This window comes from Symphodus melops (assembly GCF_947650265.1).
Source record: "Symphodus melops genome assembly, chromosome: 16".
Classification (NCBI taxonomy): Eukaryota; Metazoa; Chordata; class Actinopteri; order Labriformes; family Labridae; genus Symphodus; species Symphodus melops.
Genome location: NC_136706.1, coordinates 6,125,549 through 6,145,224, shown reverse-complemented (window position 1 = coordinate 6,145,224; position 19,676 = coordinate 6,125,549). Strand labels below are relative to the sequence as shown.

At 39.5% G+C, this 19,676-nt stretch overlaps 2 protein-coding genes across 2 annotated transcripts; both read right to left on the bottom strand.

The window, feature by feature from the left end:
* Positions 1-491: 491 nt before the first annotated feature.
* Positions 492-5,942, bottom strand: LOC306837046 (guanine nucleotide-binding protein subunit alpha-14-like; the record flags this gene model as incomplete). The annotated part of the gene is made up of 7 exons (XM_079364503.1): positions 492-1,084; positions 1,229-1,382; positions 1,523-1,652; positions 2,133-2,261; positions 2,459-2,613; positions 2,976-3,160; positions 5,822-5,942. The coding sequence occupies 7 exons, from the start codon at positions 5,940-5,942 to the stop codon at positions 894-896; spliced, it is 1,065 nt and encodes a 354-aa protein (XP_079220629.1). The 3' UTR covers positions 492-893.
* A 1,075-nt stretch (positions 5,943-7,017) lies between these two features.
* Positions 7,018-19,543, bottom strand: LOC306837045 (guanine nucleotide-binding protein G(q) subunit alpha-like). The gene is made up of 8 exons (XM_079364502.1): positions 19,225-19,543; positions 18,870-19,026; positions 14,626-14,810; positions 11,544-11,698; positions 11,125-11,253; positions 10,508-10,637; positions 9,853-10,006; positions 7,018-8,476 (listed from the first exon to the last, which is right to left on the bottom strand). Exons 2-8 carry the CDS (start codon positions 19,003-19,005, stop codon positions 8,286-8,288), a joined length of 1,080 nt encoding a protein of 359 aa, XP_079220628.1. The 5' UTR covers positions 19,006-19,026; positions 19,225-19,543; the 3' UTR covers positions 7,018-8,285.
* Between the last annotated feature and the right edge of the window lie 133 nt (positions 19,544-19,676).

The window sequence follows — 19,676 nt, the reverse complement described above, 5'->3', positions numbered from 1 at the left end:
TTACATCAAATGTGACAAAAGACAAGGAAAAACGTAGAATCCATTTTGTCTGAAACATGTATATAATGTATATGAAACACATATAATATATTGATATCTACATTTTAAAATACATGAAAAAAACATACACATTACATAGACTCCATGGTTGCTGTAACCCATACACATTTGTTTTGCATAAATATGAACTGAGGCTCAGTTGTTCCCATCCTTCCAGAGTTGTAAGGTGAGGTGGATAACATTCTTTGTTTATGAGGACTTTGTCAAACCAGTTTGATACTATGATCAGATCGTCTGCCACCAGTAAAGGAATTCAAGTAATGTGTCTTCTTTGTTTCCACAGTAAAAGTTTTAAAGTGCTAAGATACATGTGCCTGACTCTGCTGTCTGATCGCCACTATTTGATGGTTGGTTTTTTTTAGAGATAGGAGACAGAGACAGAGATCAGGGAGAGGCAGGGTGGGAGTGACGTGGGGGAGGGAGGCCACGGGCCAGAGTTGAGCCTGGGCCACCTGCGTTGAGGACTGTAGCCTCCATACATGGGGACGCGCGTGCTAACCACTGCACCACCAGCAACCCTCTCTATTTGATGGTTTTGATTGAATGAGCAGCAATCTTTATGATGTAATTTATCTTTGATTTATGAGATCGAATGTTGTACATTTTTACTCTGTTTGTTTACCCAAAGGCCCAACTAGGGACACGAGTTGGAAATCAGTAATAGCTATATATTCTTTATGCATCAGTTTCATGCTCTGTATGGAAACTATGTTATATTGAAATTTTCCTTTTAAATAAATGCATTCAAATCAACAGCAGCGAAAAAATCAGTGACAATGTTCAAACATGTTTGACCACCTTTCTCAAACTGTCTTTGTCATAGAACCTCCTCCTTATGCAAGGTTTATGTCCTCAATAAGTTTTGCAAAAACTGTGCTTTTGACAGCTTTGAACACCACCTTGATGTTCTCTGTGTCTGTGGCACAGGTGAAGTGGGTGTAGAGGGCCTGAATGTGCTCCCTGTGCTTCTCCTTATACATTTGATGGATGAATTTCTTCGCAGATTGGGCATCACCCTGAGGTCCTGTGGAGTAAAAAAGTTGTCAGAATCAGAGGGCTAACAGCTTTAATTTAAAACGAAGACAAAGTATGGTGCACTGTATTGGAATAATTTTCAACACAGTTGTGAATGCACTCTTGAAAAGCAAAATGAGGTGGCATGTTTTACCCTTAAATGCTGGGAAGTAGGTTGCCAAATGAGACTGTTTGATTTTCTCCTCCAGTAAGTCAGTCTTGTTCAGGAAAAGGATGATGGAGGACTCTTGAAACCACTGGTGAGAGATGATGGTCTTGAACAAGGCGAGACTCTCCATCAGCCGATTCTGAAGAATGAGGTGAGAATAGTTTTAAACCGGTGACTAACGTACAGAAATAAAAGTTGTTTAAAAAGTTGGGAGAAGAAAAAAACTGTTGAGAACAATTAACATCAAGGCCTTAAAATATCCAAAGCATTTGACCTTACGTCTTTCGGACTCTCAGAGAGGACTTGATCGTACTCGCTCACGGCAGCCAAAAATATGATAGAGGTGACATCCTCGAAACAGTGGATCCATTTCCTCCTCTCTGAACGCTGACCACCCACATCCACCATCCTAGACAAACATGAACAATGATGGAAGTAAAACACAAAGTTCAGAGGTTTGAGAAAACGTTTATTTACTTAATGCTGACTGTTAGCTTATGAATGCTAAAATCAAAAAAAATTGTCCTTAGCTCAGGCTGCAATTGCCTGTGGCCTGCATTGTGTTGGGTTAGCAGGCTAATGTTAGCGCTCTTTAGTTAGCTTGTATCTTCACATTGCACGTAAATTGACACAGGACGTTATCCAGAACTCTTAGAGAGAGTAGATTGTTTTTCTTATCTCTAGTCCTTGACTAAAACAGCATTTATCGGAGACTATCAGAGAAGACTCAGAGAGACATTTACAGAGGACATACTTGATTTCTGATGCGTCAATGTGCGAAATGTTGCACATTCCTCCTTTACATTAAAATAGTTCACCAAAACCAAATTGCTCTGTGGATTTTTTTTCCAACACTTTTACAGGGGCATGATAAAATAAAATACCCTACCTGAAAGTACATTTTTCAAGTTTAAAAGGGTACTCTATGATGCCTGTGGTGGGGACCCTGACCCTCAAGATGTCCTGCAGCGTGGGTATGTAAAATGGGACTGTGATTCTGTCCAAGTCACTCAGGTAACTAAAAAGTGAACAACAATACAACAAGTTTAATATCTTCACATGAAAACATGGTTGGATACAATTAAATGTCATTCAGGGATTGTACATATGTTATCTCTCATTTAAATTACAAGTGCACAATAGAGCACATTATTTGTTTTCCTGAAAGACCATTTAGCTTTATCCAAAGCGATGAAATACAAATAAAAGACTTACTATTTGGCAGAGTCAGATAACTGGAATTCCCTCCTGCAGTCGTAGCACCTTTGAACACCATGGTCATTCCACACTCTCTTAATGGCATCTGCCTGCCAAGCTTCCATCTTGGACACCTGGTCAGCCTGTACTTGGCTCAGTTTCTTTGCATGGCTCTGAAACACAGAGGACTTTTTTTTAACACAAACTTTCAATCTTTGCCTGACCTATTAATAGACCATCAGCCAGGTGAGAACTGCAGTAGCAGTACTTCATTCAGATTTTTTGGACACCAACAAAACACAGATAGAGTAAATGTAGTTTGCAAAAGGATTTTTTTTAACATTGTAGCTCAGAGCAGAGTAATATTGCTATATTCACTCTGACCTTTTCCAGGTGGGAAGGTCAAACGCTGTAATCATTTCCAAGTGGCAAATTAAGGGCGACAATGACTCTACTCTCTTTGCAGTGAGTCAATTAGATCAAATTCTACATAAGACATTAGTGTAGTCTTTTATAAATTTGAACAGGATCTTACAGTGTTCTTTTCATCAACATATTGGATCTGTAGAGTTTCCATGCCATTGATCAGAGCTTGAATGGCCGTGAAGATGTTTTGAAACACCAGCCGAGTGAAAACCTTCTTGTCATTTTCACTGTATCCACTGCCATGGATGATCCTCATCTGTTTGATGAAAGTGCTCTTCCCACTTTCACCAATACCTAGGGAAATCAAATGAATGAGACCAATGCATGAGAAATAGAAAAACTTGAAATCAAAACAAGATACCTGTGCCCTTATAAAAGTATAAGCACTCAGTGAAGAAACAGCTCATCTTAATAATGCCCTTATGCTGTACTGATGTTACATAGCCTACCACATGGCCCTTAGTTGCCACCGCAACCCAAACAGCATTGCATTTGAAGGATAGACAGTTAGCCTTGATCCACTCCCTTTGTGCTAGCTCTCACTGCCCATCGTACCCACATATGAAAGAGGAAGGGGAAAAACAGGAAGGAATTTGGGGGAGAGCTCACCAACGCCAGGTTAGACTGTATCTCCACAAGCTGTTTCGATGTGTCGCAAGACTTGCAATCAAACAAATTCAATCATAATAATAAATTATTATAAAAAAATACAGTGGGGAATTCAAACAGAATGAGTACAGCAAATCTGTTAATGTGTTTGCCTGTCCCTGGACACTGAAATGCTTCTTGAAAAAAAGTGCTTCTTGAAAAAAAGCATTTCAGCTTCTATGTCATGTTATCAATGTACTGTAGGCCCTAACTGGTGGTAGACGCAGCCCATCCTGCTGTCTCTCCTGACCTACTACACATTTTGAAACTGTAATAATCATTTCAATTGCCATCGTTAATTCTAATGAGTAAATAGTACATCCTGCCATAATGCCTACTTCGAGACTCTGTCAGTGTGTTGTAAACTCTACAGCACTTTTACACACCCGAATATCTTAGAAGTATGCTTTCACCTGATTTATACTTACTCCTGCCTGGTATGCAAAGAAGTCAAAAGCTCTCCATACCATACTGTGTGGTGCACAACAAAATGCAATTGCTAGATTTTAAAAAATCCACATGTAAACCCATTTTCTTTATCTTAGCCACAAGAGTCTCGTTCCGTATCACATGATTGTGTTTTATACACTCTGCAAAACCTAAGAGAGCACTGTGGTAACATCTAAGCAATGCCAGAAATATTATGAAAAATAATTCATAAATGAATTGTAGGCAAACAGGTTTCATTGAATTTTTTTTCCGGGTTCCTTTTTTTAATGTAACCTTAGCTCTATCGATATATGAACATATACATTTATATATTGGGCCAAACAGAGGTTTTGTGTCCATCTTTGAAACAGTGATCCGCTTCCTGTCCCCTAAGGACTTTTTTGCACCTTTTTTTGTTGTATTGTATATTTACAATGAGTCATTATTTTTCAATACCCGAATGTCTTACAAGCAACAGCACACAAAGCCTCAATATACTTGTTTAGTCTCGTTAAAATGCAGTCTAGTTTAACTGAATAAGAACAACATGTACTATTTACAATAGAACTGGGTCATCAGGGCGTCATCAAATATTTGAGGAATGCAAAGAGTAACTAGTTACTACTTCAAAAGGATCAACAACTGCTGACTCAAAGAGCACAGCACAGTGCTATTCAATTTTAAGGTTTTCATAAATTCATTATGAGTGCTTTAATTTTGATTCTTTATACCGACAGAATAATATTTCTTAATTGAACAGTCATTTCTCCGTCCATTTTTTCTCTGCAGTTTAAGAACGAAAGATATCCAAAACATTTTGAAAAATGACGGTCCACTCACTGAAGATGCCTTTTTTTGCTATTGTTAAAAGTCTATGCACTGATTGGTTGGATAGCATTCAAAACGTGTTCGGACCTTCAATATCGACCTATCATCTATCTATCTATCTATCTATCTATCTATCTATCTATCTATCTGTCTGTCTGTCTGTCTGTCTGTCTGTCTGTCTGTCTGTCTGTCTGTCTGTCTGTCTGTCTGTCTGTCTGTCTGTCTGTCTGAGTTTTCTATTAGCACGAGAATAAGATTCCCTTTTTTTCGATTAGTGTGAACTTTTTTTTAACAACTATTGGAAGGAGTGAAATAGAATACAGTAAAGACAATGTTGTCATCCAGAGGATGAATCTGTATAACCTTGACTTTAGCTTTGGCGCTATCATGAGGTTAATAATTTTGGTTTTAAGCGAAATCTCAACAACGTGAAAACATTTTGCATAAAACACTCCTGGGAACCGTAGGATACATTATAAAGACTTAACAGGGAGTTAATAACTGGAGTCAGAAGAGAATGCTTCAACATCTAATGGCTATATTAATGACATGTTGTAGCCAATCATAGTTTCCAGGGGATACATCCTAAAGACTTTGTGGTTACACCTGTTTTTTTTTTTGTTTTTTGTTTTTTCTGGCACTAAAAGAAGTTTCACAATCATAGTTTTGGATAAAATAAATACATTTGTGTAATATTGAAAAGTTATCCAAAAAATGTTAGACATCCATATTTTTAGTATTACGCTCTTGGTTATGAGGAAAATGTCTAAATATATTAAGGTCGTACTAAGTAAATTCAGAAGCACTTTCATCCAAAAAAATAAACCTCCAGTATAAAACATAAGCCTAAACTGTGGCCTTGAAATATGTGACAACACACTGCAATTGACTTTCCATGTTAAATTTTGAAAACTTAAGTTAATACATTCTTGTTAAAATATATTTAATGTTGATTTGTTGGTTTGATTTAAGTTTTTTTTTCTCCAAAACATTTTCAGTTGCTGTAAGTGAACATGCTGATAAACTAATTGTTGAACTAATAGTACTTACCTAATAGCAGCAGCTTCAGCTCAACTTTAGAATCTTCTTCATCACGTTTAAGCTGCCTCTCTATCTCTTTGTGGATCCTCCATCTCTCAGCTTCTTCAGCAGACAGGCAGCACTCAGCCATTTTTCTACGCGTTTACAACCTGCTTTATATTTACTACACCACAGCTGACAGATGAGTGAAATGAGTTGCTACAGATTGTTCTCGGACATGCAAACGAGTTACTCCTGTCCCAGAACAGGTGGGTTGGCAGCAGTCCAGCTTAGGTGCAATTTTACATTCCTGCTGTACAAGTGGAGGCTTGCAGACAAGCAGGCTCTGAGACAATAAGTTTATGTGAGTTCATGTGTGCAGCCTCTGAATTTGAACCTCTTTCCCTACAATGAGGCAGAGTGCAGGAAGACAATAGTGATCAAAGGGGCACTGCACTAATTCTCTATGCCAATGGCACTTCCATAGAGCTGGGGAACCCCAAAGAGTCAATTACGTGACTTCCAGATAGTTACAGGTTTGTGTTAACAGTTTCAATGTATTACTAATAATAAACTATGATGTAAAAGTCCATGCTTATTACATTTGAATAATTTATTCCTTTCTAAACCTTCTGAGTGCATTTTATTTTATGAAGGACAGTTTGTCATAATGAATGTAGGAAACTATACTGAACATTTTTAATAGAAGTATTTTTCTGAAAATCAATCTAAATTGTTATCATGAAATTGTTATTCAAAGTCCATGAACAATGTAGGCCTGCAAGTAAAGGTTTGTTTGTTTAAATATTCTAAATTGGCCTCAAACTAGTGCACGTTTCCCCCCCCAAAAAAATGTTTCCATTTGGAGATTTAGCTCTAAATTGATGGAGTGAAGATCATCTGCCAGCGGCCTCCTCACCACTGTATTCATCTCCACTCATTACTTTTGCTGTGTGCTGCTGCCACATTACTTTCAGTGTCTGTCCCCCTCCAAAAATAACATTTCTTTGCCACACTATATATCCCTGTGTGCAACACTAAATAGAAATGGACCTCTAACAGAAGTGCTGCTGCAGGCTGCAGCCAGATGGATGCATCACAGAGGAGGATTTCAGGTCCAACACGGCTCCAGATGAGCCGAAGGAGCAGCCAAGAAGATAAAATGCTGAACAAACAACGTACAGGAGCGGATACCTAAACACAAATAATGACAAGAAAAAACAACCCAACAGCAAAATGTCTGTTTATTAATACAATAACATTCAAACACTAAAGCTGCATAAAGAAAGCTCAGTGACAGTGTATAAATTAAACAGTTTATATTAGGCTGTAATTAGGAGAGAGGGGTTGTGTAAACATTAGTACCATGGATGTGCTCTCATTAGCTTTTCATTCCCTTTAACAGTGCGTGAATTAAGAACATGAATGCATTAAGTACCTCAGAGATTATTTAACACACGAGTTTCTCTCTTCAGCAGTTAGCCTTTCATCACTGACCTCGATGCAAGTGGAAGGTGAACAAACTCTTTCTGTACCATGTGATATTTACAACACGCACCGAATTAAATAATCCTTCAAGATCAAAAGCAATTCCAAAAAAAAATATATACAAAAACAGACCCTGAATCGAAGAACAATTTATTCTACAAAGTAAAAAGGAATGCTTAAGTAGCAGAAACAGTAGGATTCCCTTTGAAATGTGTGTTCAATTACGTAACAATTCATTACTGTTGTGCTCAGTGAAAGTGAATAATGCAATGATTAATGCCATCATGGACCAGTGTACAAAGTCTGGATAGACTTAGAATGAGGTTATGGAAATATGATACCCAAGTTAAGAGAAGTACAAGCACAGAGAACGTAGCTTTGTGTACAAATGAAAAGAAGAGTACAGTGTGCAAATCAAAATCGATGTCATTAGTGTTAATCTTGACTGGTTTATAAGTTAAAGGCACAAACTACATTTAGGTAGTCTGTCTTAACTTTGAAAAAAAAAACAAAAAAAAAACCCGTCAATGATTTGAGCTGCTGCATTGCAGTTAGTCTACTTTCACCTCCACAGATTCCCTCAAGAAGAGACGTCGTACATTTAAAGTTTACAGAGCCATTCAACACCAGTGAAATACTTTCACCCCCTCTCCTTCCATCCATGTGCATTTATACTGTTACTGCTCCAAAACGTTCACAAAGAGCTCCATAAATTTCCGAGCACTCGCTATAATAGATTCCTCACTAAGGCAGCACTTTAATTGTCAGGACACACTTCATTATAGCCAGAGACATCCATTTCCAAAGAGCCTAACAGGAAAATTTGAAATACACCAGTAGTAAAGTCATTTGGCGACAAGCTCTGTAGCTTCTCAATTTCCTGTTTAGGATTTCAGTGTTCAGCGGCAGTGTGAGGCAAACTGAATCACTGCAGGGCTCTCCTGGCTGCCAGCTGTACACACACACACACACACACGATTGAATTACAGCAGCAACAACCGCCGTCTTAAACAAGGTTGTAATCTTCTAGGTTGCCCTGCAAGATGTGGTCCTTCACCGCGCAGAAGACAAATCGAATGTTGTCCGTGTCTGTGGCGCAGGTGAAGTGGGAGTAGATGATTTTTTTCTCGTTGGGATTGAGACTCACAAACATATTTAAGATGAAATCTTGCCCTGCTTTCACATCCTGCTGCGGACCTGGCAGGAAGAGGGCAAATAAACAGCACATTAAAGTCAGTATAGTGATTTTTGTGGGCACATAAAAGCTTAAAAATATATAAGGCAGCCCGGCGCTGTAGTATAAAATGCTTGCAGAAGATTTAGATGAGACTTTTGATGGAAGAACAGAGACTTTCGCACACAAATTCAAAAATAGTTTCAAAAGAAATAAAGCACACGTTTGATACAGCCTTACTTGATTTACAGTGCTTTGGATGAGAATTCCCTCCTTTGTGCTTTTCCACATTTTACAGAGTGACAGTGTGGAACAATAAAAATACTTATTGTGGCTTTTTACCGTTTAAATAAAAGCAGACATCTGTGGGATGCACTAGTTCAGTCGAAGGCATTTACTGTAGCTATACTTGGGATACACACAGAATCACTCCTAAGTTTTTTCAGTTTTGTTTGAATATCATTAAATATCCCAACTACCAATCCAAAACCCTGGACTATTCTGTGTTGGGCCATTACATACAACCCCCACACACAACATGTTGAAATATACAAGTGTGGTTGTTAACAGAATAGTGCAAGTATGGCCAGTAGCTTGTGATGGGTACACTTAGCTACATTTATGGATCTGTTTGACATCATGGGTCTGTTATTTGAAGGCCACGTGTTAGCATTACACATATTGAGCTTTTACTGCTAACATTAACAAAGGTGGCAGCTGGGTGGTCAGTGTGTCTTTTGGTCATTAAAAAACAAAAAACGAGTGCTTATTTAAATTTTGTTTGAAATATTCAAATTAAAATGTCAGGCGTTTTTCTGTTTCATGTTCTTTTTCAAATAACGAAAAAAGGCCTGTTTTTTTTCATATTCTGAGACCGGATCTTGTCATTTACAAGGTAATGAGACTGCAGTCCGGTGGGTCATCTTTTGCAAAACGCCAGTCAAGCCAGCCACCGCTTGAAATATGATGTGGGTTTATACGAGGATTTACGGTACGGGTGCTTGGAGCCACAACAGAAAATATTGTATTGTTTAAAGTGTAACAGAAACACTCAGAGAGAACATTGGCTCCACCTGTGACAACTTCCAACTCTTCACTGGTTTTAAAAAATGTGGGAGACCACAGAGATAAGAACAGTTTCAACCAGGAGCAGTGCTGGGCTTTAGCAGGAAACACAGAGTTTAATGAATAAAGAAAGGCTCTGATTCATTTCTTATGCATCTATTATCTTCAAGATTGAGGTAGAGTTATTTGTGGTTTATTATTTTGTTTCCCTTTGGTGTGTACAAAGATTTCTTGTGTCTTCAAAGAGACAGAAGTTGAATTAAACTTCTCTTATTTTCTTGTCAACCCTAAACAGAAGAGAGCTGAGATGCATGCCAGATCCATTTCCTCTTACCATCATACTCCGGGAAGTAGTCGACCAAATGTGAGTGCATGATTTTCTCTTCCAGCAAATCGATCTTGTTCAGGAACAATATGACTGAGGAGTATTTGAACCACTCGTAGTTGATGATTGTACGGAACAAGGCCATGCTTTCCTCCATGCGGTTCTTGGAAAAAAACACACAAACATCTTAGCATGAGCAGCCTTGTGAACTCAGACATAGCATTTGACAGCAGCAGTGAATGTCTGTTTGAGAAAAATTCAATTGGCTGTAATCTCATCAAGTAATCCTTGCTGAGAGGTGCACTTTGGCTGCTGAAGAGAGTGACTCAAGAGCTCCCCCTGCAGGTTAAGCAAGGCTCATACTGCAGCAAGGGGAAGTCGAGGTTTATCATTGTGAACACATAGAGAGAGAGAGAGAGAGAAGAAAAAAAAAAAAGAGCGACCACAGACTAGTGCTAGGCTGGACAGAAATGTAGGTCATCATTTCCACCTAACAGGTTTGGCCTTAGAAAACAGAAGCAATGTCCCTTTGGTTCTCTCCTGTCATTGTTTCATTTATCCCCAAGTAAGCCCATTTCTCTCCCATGCACAGACTCATAAATACAGGAAGAAACGAGTGATTAATTGTTCGAGATTATTTTGCAGGCAGCATCCTGTCGTTTACCTCATTTTCAGACTCAACAAGGACCTGATCGTACTCGCTGAGCGCCACCAGAAACATGATGGAGGTGACTTTTTCAAAACAGTGAATCCACTTCCTCCTCTCTGAACGCTGGCCACCCACATCCACCATCCTACAGACACAAGTGTAAGCATTAAAAAAAACAACAACAATATAACGAGAGAAATGATCATTAGAAACAGAAAAGGGCATAACACTAAAGAGGACTAAACACATGGTTATCCTCTTTAGTCAGTACAGATGATGCTCCAGAACTATGATCACACAAAAAAGGTTCAGAGTCTTCTCTTTAAGGAACTAAAAAAAGCTTCAGTTAATTCTCTTCAATAAACTAAAAAGGTTCAGTGACTTATCTTCAAAGAACTAAAAATGGTTCTCGGTACTTAAGGAAAGGTTCCTGTAGCTCTTTAAGTCTTGAATTACCATAAAATATGGTGTGATAAACAGTAAGTCTACATACTGACAAAAAAACCCGTCTCTGATATCTGATTTTATCGGTGTTGGCCACCAATACTCCTAAGAGCTCCAGGACTGTTTATGATGTCTGCTGCAGTAAAACTACAACAACATAAAGTCTAACAGCATCATCAAACACTCACCTGAACACCACAGTCTCCATGTCAAAGGGGTACTCTAAAATACCCGTCGTGGGCACTCTGACCCTCAGGACATCCTGCTGAGTTGGCAGATAATTAGGCTCGGCAATTCGGTCCAAGTTGTTCAGGTAGCTGTCAACAAGGAGGGACGACACAGAGGTCAGAAAACGAAAAGAAAACCCTGGAGGATAGAGAGATGTAGAAATACTGGAAATACAAATGTTTCTGATTATACGAATTCAAAATTATTAATTTTGTAGTGAAGATCGAATGCTTTGTTTCTTTGCTTTGAGCCATTCGTCAACAGCCTTAAATGGGATGTTCACTGAACCTGAACCTTCTGAGTGCATTAAACAGACAAAAGGCAGATGAAACAGTGGAAACTATTTGGCAACGTGAGACGAGTTTCTGTTTACACTCACTATTTGGTCGAGTCGGAGAGCTGGTATTCCCTCTTCCGATTGTAACATTCCTGAATCCCCGGATCACTCCACAGGCTCTTGATGGCATCCACATAAGGGTTGGTTAACTTTGTGACTTTCTCCACATGAATGTCACTGACAATTCTGGCGTTAGCCTGAAAAACAGCCAAACAGAACAAAACGTTGAAATAAATGTCTTTGACTCCAACTCTTTCAGAAAGGCATAAAAAAAAGGGAGATTTAAGATGGACCCAATGACGTGTTCTGTCACTGAAGCGTTACAGATGTTAGACAGAAGGGACGGGACGACGTCACTAGGTTTTATGACTTTGATGTCAGACTCCCACAATGCCACCATTTTCTTTTATGTTTGACAAAGAACACAAATCGGAGTTTGTTCAGCAAGGAATTTCACCTGCCCAATAAAAAAAACCTGTTCTCTAAATTAGCAATTGATGCCAGCATAAGGATCTGGCACATCGGTTACTGACATGTGACTGACACGTCTGTTCACTTGCTCAATATTGGCTTATACCGACACTCTTCCACAAAGCGAATCTTTCAGCCAGAATATTCTTTAATAACAGCACACAAGATTTACCTTCTATATGATCATTTAATGGCAGGGTTGGGCATTTTCGAAAACTAGCATGATTTTGAAAGTAGCATTCCCTCAGTGATCCATCTGCACCCAGTGCTCCCTCAAAAGCCACAAACCTCACTTACATAAACAAGCGCCATTGGTCAAGAAGCTGGACGTCAGCTCATGCTTTGAGTGTGGACTTGTGCATGGATGAGGTAGAGAACAAGCAGGGAGACTGATGGAGGGTGATTTGATGAACGTGATTGGATCATCAAATTGGTACCTCATGGCAGACATTGTTCAATGTTTTTACAGCTACAGATGATGGATTTTCTTTGTTTCTTTTTCAGAGCACATGAGTTATTAATTTCTGTCAGGACCTAAAGACAATTTCAAACAAAATCTTAAAAAGTGTATCTGGAGCAAATGACCCACCCTGCCTTTCAAGGTGAACGATTATTCTCTGCTCTGATTATGAGTCTGCTCATGTATTAATAATCAGTTGGATTGCTTTTGCAGACTGTAAAACTGAGTGACTTGATGGGCATCAGTTCTTGATGTTCTGATGGTATCTCAACCTGCTGAAGTAATACAAAAGTAGATAGTGACCCTGCCTTGATACAAATATCCAGGAGCTGCTATTCAATGCTGTTTACACACTTTAAATAGGTCGGACCAGTTTATTACACCACCCTAAACTCGAATGGAACCAACACTATCTGATCTATGGTATCTGTAAACATAATAGAAGAAGTTATTAACCTTTGCCTCTTTTTTATGGTGTTCTGTCAGACTAAAACGGCAGCCATAAACTGGATGTGTGTTCAAAACAACCTGAGAAATGTTGTATTTTTAGATACATCTTATGACATTTCCGGGGGAAGCCATTCCCTCAAGTGCCTTTGCGTTTCGGTGCATCTTTTAAAATCGATCTCATGGCTCCTGCTTCAGCACTCTCATGATGCACCCACTCTCAAGTATTGAAAGGGATCCGTCGAGGCTGCTGTGCCAGCCCAGGTTTTTATTTTTTTATTAACCGTTTTTAAACTCTCTCACTTACTGAGATAAATCAAAACACACAATCAGAGCAATTCACTAAAAGCTTTCCCTAAAACCTGTTAGTCAGCAAACATATTCAGCATGTACCATAACAACCTGCTTGCTAAGCCCCGCCCACTCTTTATTAACGTTGTTGAACCTGGGAAGTTTTTCTTCTCAAGCATCAAATGTTCATTTACATGACTGAAGATTCCCTTTCATAAACGTTGACAAAATGATTCCTTGACTTCCGAAGTAGACAAATACTGGATTCCTTTTTTTAAACTTGAGTTGAATTTGAAATTATACCTATTGTTGGCCTTTATTTATCAGCTGTAGCTACAGACTTATGCTAACGTTAGCTCCATTAATCCATAAGAAATATAACCTTTATTGACAGAAACATTCAGCAATCTTACTTAAAGACTGAAGGTACAGCTCAGCAGGGTAAAGCGAGCTAGCCCTTTAAGGATAAGAAGGAGAAATGTCAAGGCGATTACAGACAGTGATCAATGTATGATAACTATAACTACAGGATGCCATTTGAAAGAGTAATGATTCAGGTGTTTATTGAATGTGGTACCATCTTGGATTGCTGAAATGACAATATTCAGGAGCAGGTCAGTTATGGTAATGTTTCATTACACTCCAGTTTCAACACATGATGTACACTGGAAGTTATAGAAGTACCAAGAAACACCAACAGGGTCAAACAGCGGCTACTAGTTCTTTGGAGATGAGATGAAAAAAATTGATGACAAAATATGTTAATCACTTCCTGTTTCTAGTAACTAACCAATCAGATGTGAGTATTCAACAAAATAGAGTAATAACGGAAACTTGTTTGATCTACAGGCACTCTGCATTCAAGTGCTTGTATCTACAAGATAAGTGATCAACTTTTGTCATACTGCAAGCTAATCACCTCACTTAAGAGTCAGAGAAAGAAAAAAAAGTAACCCATGTCCTGATTGGTTAATGGTGCCAGTGGTCCATGACGGCCACTTAGACAACGTTCACAGCTCGAAGGTGATTTCAGGAAGCAAGCTTTCTATCTCTTCCTTATCTGGAACTTGTAAAAATAAGCCCTTTAATTTATGTTTGCCAGCAAATTACAGTGAATAATAAAGTTTCACATCCGTATGACGGGGACAGATTCCTGCAAAGGGGAATTTTTAGTCTTCAGACTGAGGCTCAGTAGTTCCTGTCTTAACATGCCTGTCGTGTATATCACGTGACCTTTCCCTAAATAGACTTAGCTCTGTGACAGCAGGATTGCAAAACTAAACACTGTTGCAAATGACCAGAAGTGCTTCACCATGAACACACACACCCCAGGTCGTATCACAGTCTGAGACAGTAACAATCGCTCATGCGCCTTTGAAACAGTGTGTGCTAATGCTATTTCTCAATCTGTAAGGAAGTAGAAGAAAGGACAGAGACGCCTCAGTCACAGTCTACCTTGTTGCTTTCGTTCTTGTAGAGGATCTGTAGCGTGTTCATGGCCTGGATCATGGCCTGCATGGCGGTGAAGATGTTCTGGTAGACCAGCCTGGTGAAGCCTCTCTTGTCCTCGTCAGAGTATCCGCGGCCGTGGATGATCCTCATCTGCTTTATGAAAGTGCTCTTCCCGCTTTCACCAGTTCCTAGACACACACACACACACACACACACACACACACACACACAGACACAATAGAATAATCCTGGCACATTTGTGTATACCATAATGTATCTTTTCTTTCCAAAAGAAACAAAAGATACAAGTGCAGTCGTAGTGTTTGTGACGAGCTCCTCACTATTATGTAATCGTGGACTACTTTTATGACCCGGGTCTGGATTTTTTCCTCTTCTGGGCCTGATGGGACTTGTGTTTATTCTTCGAGACAGGTTTTACAAACACTATTTTGTCAACTCACCAGGGACTGCCTGTACCTTTAAAGATCTCAACCACATGAAGTTGAGGAGTTTTCCGCTTAGCTGACAAGGTCAGAACACCAGCATTTGTTGGCGACATGTTTTTTTTGTGTGTGTGTGTAAATAAACACAGAGTATATACATTTCAAGCCTTGACAGCGCTACTCTGAACGATCTAAAGGAAACATGCTTCACAGCATATGTGGCCTTACTGGAGAGCGCTGAAGCTTCACATCCGACTTTTGAACCTGAAAGGGCAGTTACACATTTAGCATGAGTCATTCATTTTTTCTTCAGAGCACAATAACCCCAACCAACGTGACTGTGCTACACCTTCAATGACTAATGCGCCCTGTATCAAGTTACACTAATCAAATGTGAGCTCCAAAGATGACACAGCCCTGCACATACGATTTGTTAGCAACATATGATGCAAGGTAACTGATGAAACTATGGAGAAAAATGTACAGCCTCTAATGTGTCAATACTCTTTAATTCTGCACTTCAGGTTGCTGATTCATAACTGGCCGGGGACTACAGCTGGAAATTAGCCGCAAAGGCTAAAGCTGCTCCTTTTAATGTAAAAGGGGATTGTCCACGAAATAATTAACTAATCAACTAAAACTAAACTAATAACAAATGTATACTTTAAAACCGTGTGGAATATTTTTGCACATGGGTTTATTTGGATCCTCGAAGCACAGGAAGCTGATATTCCTTCTTTACAGTCATGTTTGACAGATTTTATCTGGAGTAGTTTGACTTTGTGGTGCAACACATTAAGTAAATAACCCCAATCTTTCTTACACAGTTGGTTATAATGTAGTAATATTTTCCAACCCGCGCTGGTAGAATGTGTCTATTTTCAATAGGTGAGCTGTATTGTGTATTGCTTCGCTCTCTCTCTAAAAACGCACATTTAATGTGGCTATTCAACCACAAACGCATCAGCACAGTCTGCGAGTACTTTGACAAACAATTCAATCAAGGATTTGAAAATCTATTTATCTGTAGAAAGGAGCTGTGATTCACTTCTAATGCACTGAGTGCTTAAAACAAGCAGTACAACAGTGTAAGAGTATGAAATGTTTCAGTCCGCAGGGTGCTATCCGTAGTAAAGTTTCTAACTGGAAAATAGTGGGAAGAGTGTGTGACTTTTTGATCCAGTGGCTGTCGCCCTTGAGCACCGACATGAAACCAAAACAAACGGCTGTTTGGCGACTCCTCCTCTCTCCTGCAGCGACACCCCCCGTCCACTCGCGTTCACACGAAGGAGTTATCAACGAGAGCGCCGCATCACCACGCGCCGTTTAGAGCAAGTGGCGGACAAAGGTTTTCTTTTCCTCGAGCTGCCATTGGCTGTGGTCTTGCCTTGTTAGCAGGCTGATGTTAGCACACTTTGGTAACTCATAGCTTCACGCTGGCACAGAGTGAGTTTAATCTCACGTGACATCCAAATAAGTGATGAGTAGATTGTTCTTCTTTTCTCTAGTCCTTGACTTGGCTTTATATGCAAGGCCGTCCCGTCCATATAGACATGATGTAAACACAGCTCTGACAACAGTACAGCTGGCGGGACTCACACTTCTCACTCAGTGTTGAGAGTTATGACTCAGAGAGACATTTACATAGCATATACTCGATTTCTTCTCTATGGATGGATGAAATGTTGCATAGCCTTCCTTTAAACTATCAAAAGTATTCATTAGAGAAACGTTACATTACATTATATTAATCATGTTAACAGTATCACTGGAATATGACCTGTTAATGTGTCAGCAGCACTTTGTGAAACTATGATTTCCTGATTAACATCTTATCTGTTGAGTTAAAATCAGGTCATTTAAGAGACAGACACACGCACACACTGCGACCTCATACCAATGTGTTTGTCCTACTGATAACATACCAAACATACCACATGGCCCTCAGTGGCCACCATAACCCAAACAGCTTTGCCAACTTCAACAGATCCAGGCTCCGTATACAGGAGCTCGATGTGTGCCATCGCCAATCCCTCCCTTCACTAGTATTTCTTCAAGTCACGACCCTTACACCTCGACAAGGCTGACAGCTGGCTCTGGCGTCCCAGGTTCGCCATGCTAACTCTCAAGACCTATCATACCTAACCGCAGTACACCTTTAAACTACTGCATCCTCATCAAATACGACCACTTCTGCTGCCTAAAGTTACAGGGGAGAAAAGAGAAAAACAGAGCGAGGCTACTGCAGAGAGATATTGGGGGGGGGGGGTGCAGATCAAGTTGCATGCACGGCCTCCCCAAAAGTCACTCACTCACACGAGGGACAAGAGAGAGAACGTTTGTGAGAAGAGGACAGGAAGACAGAGGCAGGCTGAGGTAAAAAATACCGACGCCACAGAAATGGAAAGATGTGAAGCTGCAGTCTTTGTATAACAGAGCGGCGTATTTCCCTTCCTCGTTTCTTCGTTTATCATCTCACCCCCAAATGTATTTTGTGAGTGATTAAGTAAATTCAAAGCATCAGTACTTATAATCTAATATTATTGTGGAGATTTGAGGGAGAATGATTACTTTGCCTTGACTAAGATGTTGTAGTTATAGCTGTAGTTTAATACTTTTAAAAGGTTGTTTATGTAATGTTACTAAGTAAAAGGATAAGAATAGATCTTGTACTATTGATTGAAAGATGTATATAATTGATTTTATTTTATAAACTGATGTTTGATTATGCATTATGGGTATTGTACCATTAGATACCTGATATAAATCCTGCTGATTATTATTAAATGAGTTTACTAAATCAGGATGTTGATTTCATGGCATTTTGTAACGAGTGTTTGGATTCTGTTGCATCACTGCGTTTGCCATCCGTACCTCTTGCTGCATGCTTTGTGAACGTCACTGTGTATCACCAGCAACACATCCTCTCACACTTTAAGGCCAAAGTAAATATGGATTCTTCCATAAGATATTTAATGAGTCGCTTTAGTAAATGTCAACACGACAGATACTCACAGTTACTGCTGGCACATGACCTGAACTTATTTACACACTAGAGGTACTTCACTAACTTTTATTCTTCTCCACTATAAGAAAGAGAAACATCTGATATTTAAAACTCATCAACGTTGACTTAACATCTATGGTCACTTTACAGGTTGGTGTTATATAAACAAACAGTAATGATTGTCTTATAAATCTATATACTACATTATATAGCTTAGTATTCCAATGTGCTAATCCTCAACAACAAAAAACCCCAGCGAATAATCCTTTTAACATGTTGATGTGTGAACAGAACTGAAAAATATAAAATGAGTTTTACTCTGAAAGTGAACTTTAACATTATGACTACTTTTATAGTACAACTTTGCACTTGATCTATAATGAATGTCTGTATTTGTTAACACATGAGTCTATCTTTTGTAGGCGTGTTTGTATAAATGTAGCTTATGTTTATGTTGATATAATAAAGTATGTGTGTGTGTGTGTGTGAGAATGTGTGAATATTTGCATACATATTTTCATAGGCTACAAATAATCATAAACCCTTCTGTCTTTAGTTTTAAGTGATTTTTTTTTACATAGTTTGACACTGATTTGATTTTCATTATTTGTGACGCACCTTTATGCGTTATGAAAACTTACTTTGGCAATTAGGATTGCAGCTTCTTTCCCTCTTTAAAAGATATAACTCGCCTGTCTTTCACAGCATTGGACTTTAGAAGAAAGACAGGAAACAATAGAAAAGACAACAAGGGGGAAATCAAAAGAAAGAGTGTGGGTTTTTTTTCCGGCCCTCACCGAGCAGTAGGAGCTTGTATTCCCGTCGGGAGTCTCTCTTGTCCCGGCGGAGCTGCCTCTCAATCTCATCGTTGATCCTGCGAGCCTCTTTGGCCTCCGGGCTGAGGCAGCAAGCCCCCACGGAGCTCAGCGTCATTGCTCCTGGGTAACACTTCCCCTTCAGAGACGCACACACATTCATAATGTTGGTTATACAGGAACGAAGAAAGAGTCCCGAGTATCCTTAAATCAATAAACGTGGATTAACCCCCTCTGCGTACGCCAACACAGCACTCTCTGGAAACAAGGTTTATCAAATGTACATTTTTAAGGAAGTAAAGACGTGAACCCCCGTCGGCTTTTGTATTAGGCCTACCTTGTTCCTCCTCTTGTGAATGGGGAAATTAAGTTTGTGCAACAACTTTCAGAGGGTTGAAAGCGAGTTTTGAATCCCTGATAGCGCCGCTCCGGGCGTGGTGAGCCGAATATGGCGGAGTTTTACTTCATAGCGCTTCAAATTGCAACACAACTGTGCAAAAAGTCAGTGCCGGGCGCAAAATAAATGCTCTTCACCAGTTTCTAATTAAGTCTTTGCTTGAAGGAGAAGCTTGGTGTTGTCTTGCTCTGCGTCCTGTTGTGTTGCTCCGTCTGTGTATCCTGGGTGAAAGGCAGCAGTGAACCATGTGACTCAGAGCTGGGCTCTGATGGGAAACCGTGTGGGCTTTCACTATTACATTATGGGAATAAATTTCCGGTGTTGGCCTGTTAAACTACGGATGCATGGGGACATTTGGAGCGACAGGCTTAAACATTTCACGTTCGTTGGAA

Excerpts from the sequence above, each read along its gene's own strand:
- LOC306837045 (XM_079364502.1), bottom strand. The coding sequence starts at position 19,005 with ATGACGCTGAGCTCCGTGGGGGCTTGCTGCCTCAGCCCGGAGGCCAAA. Across the intron at positions 11,699-14,625 it reads ACAAGAACGAAAGCAACAAG|GCTAACGCCAGAATTGTCAG; the intron begins GTAGACTGTGAC and ends GCTGTTTTTCAG. Across the intron at positions 10,638-11,124 it reads ATGGAGACTGTGGTGTTCAG|GATGGTGGATGTGGGTGGCC; the intron begins GTGAGTGTTTGA and ends TTGTGTCTGTAG.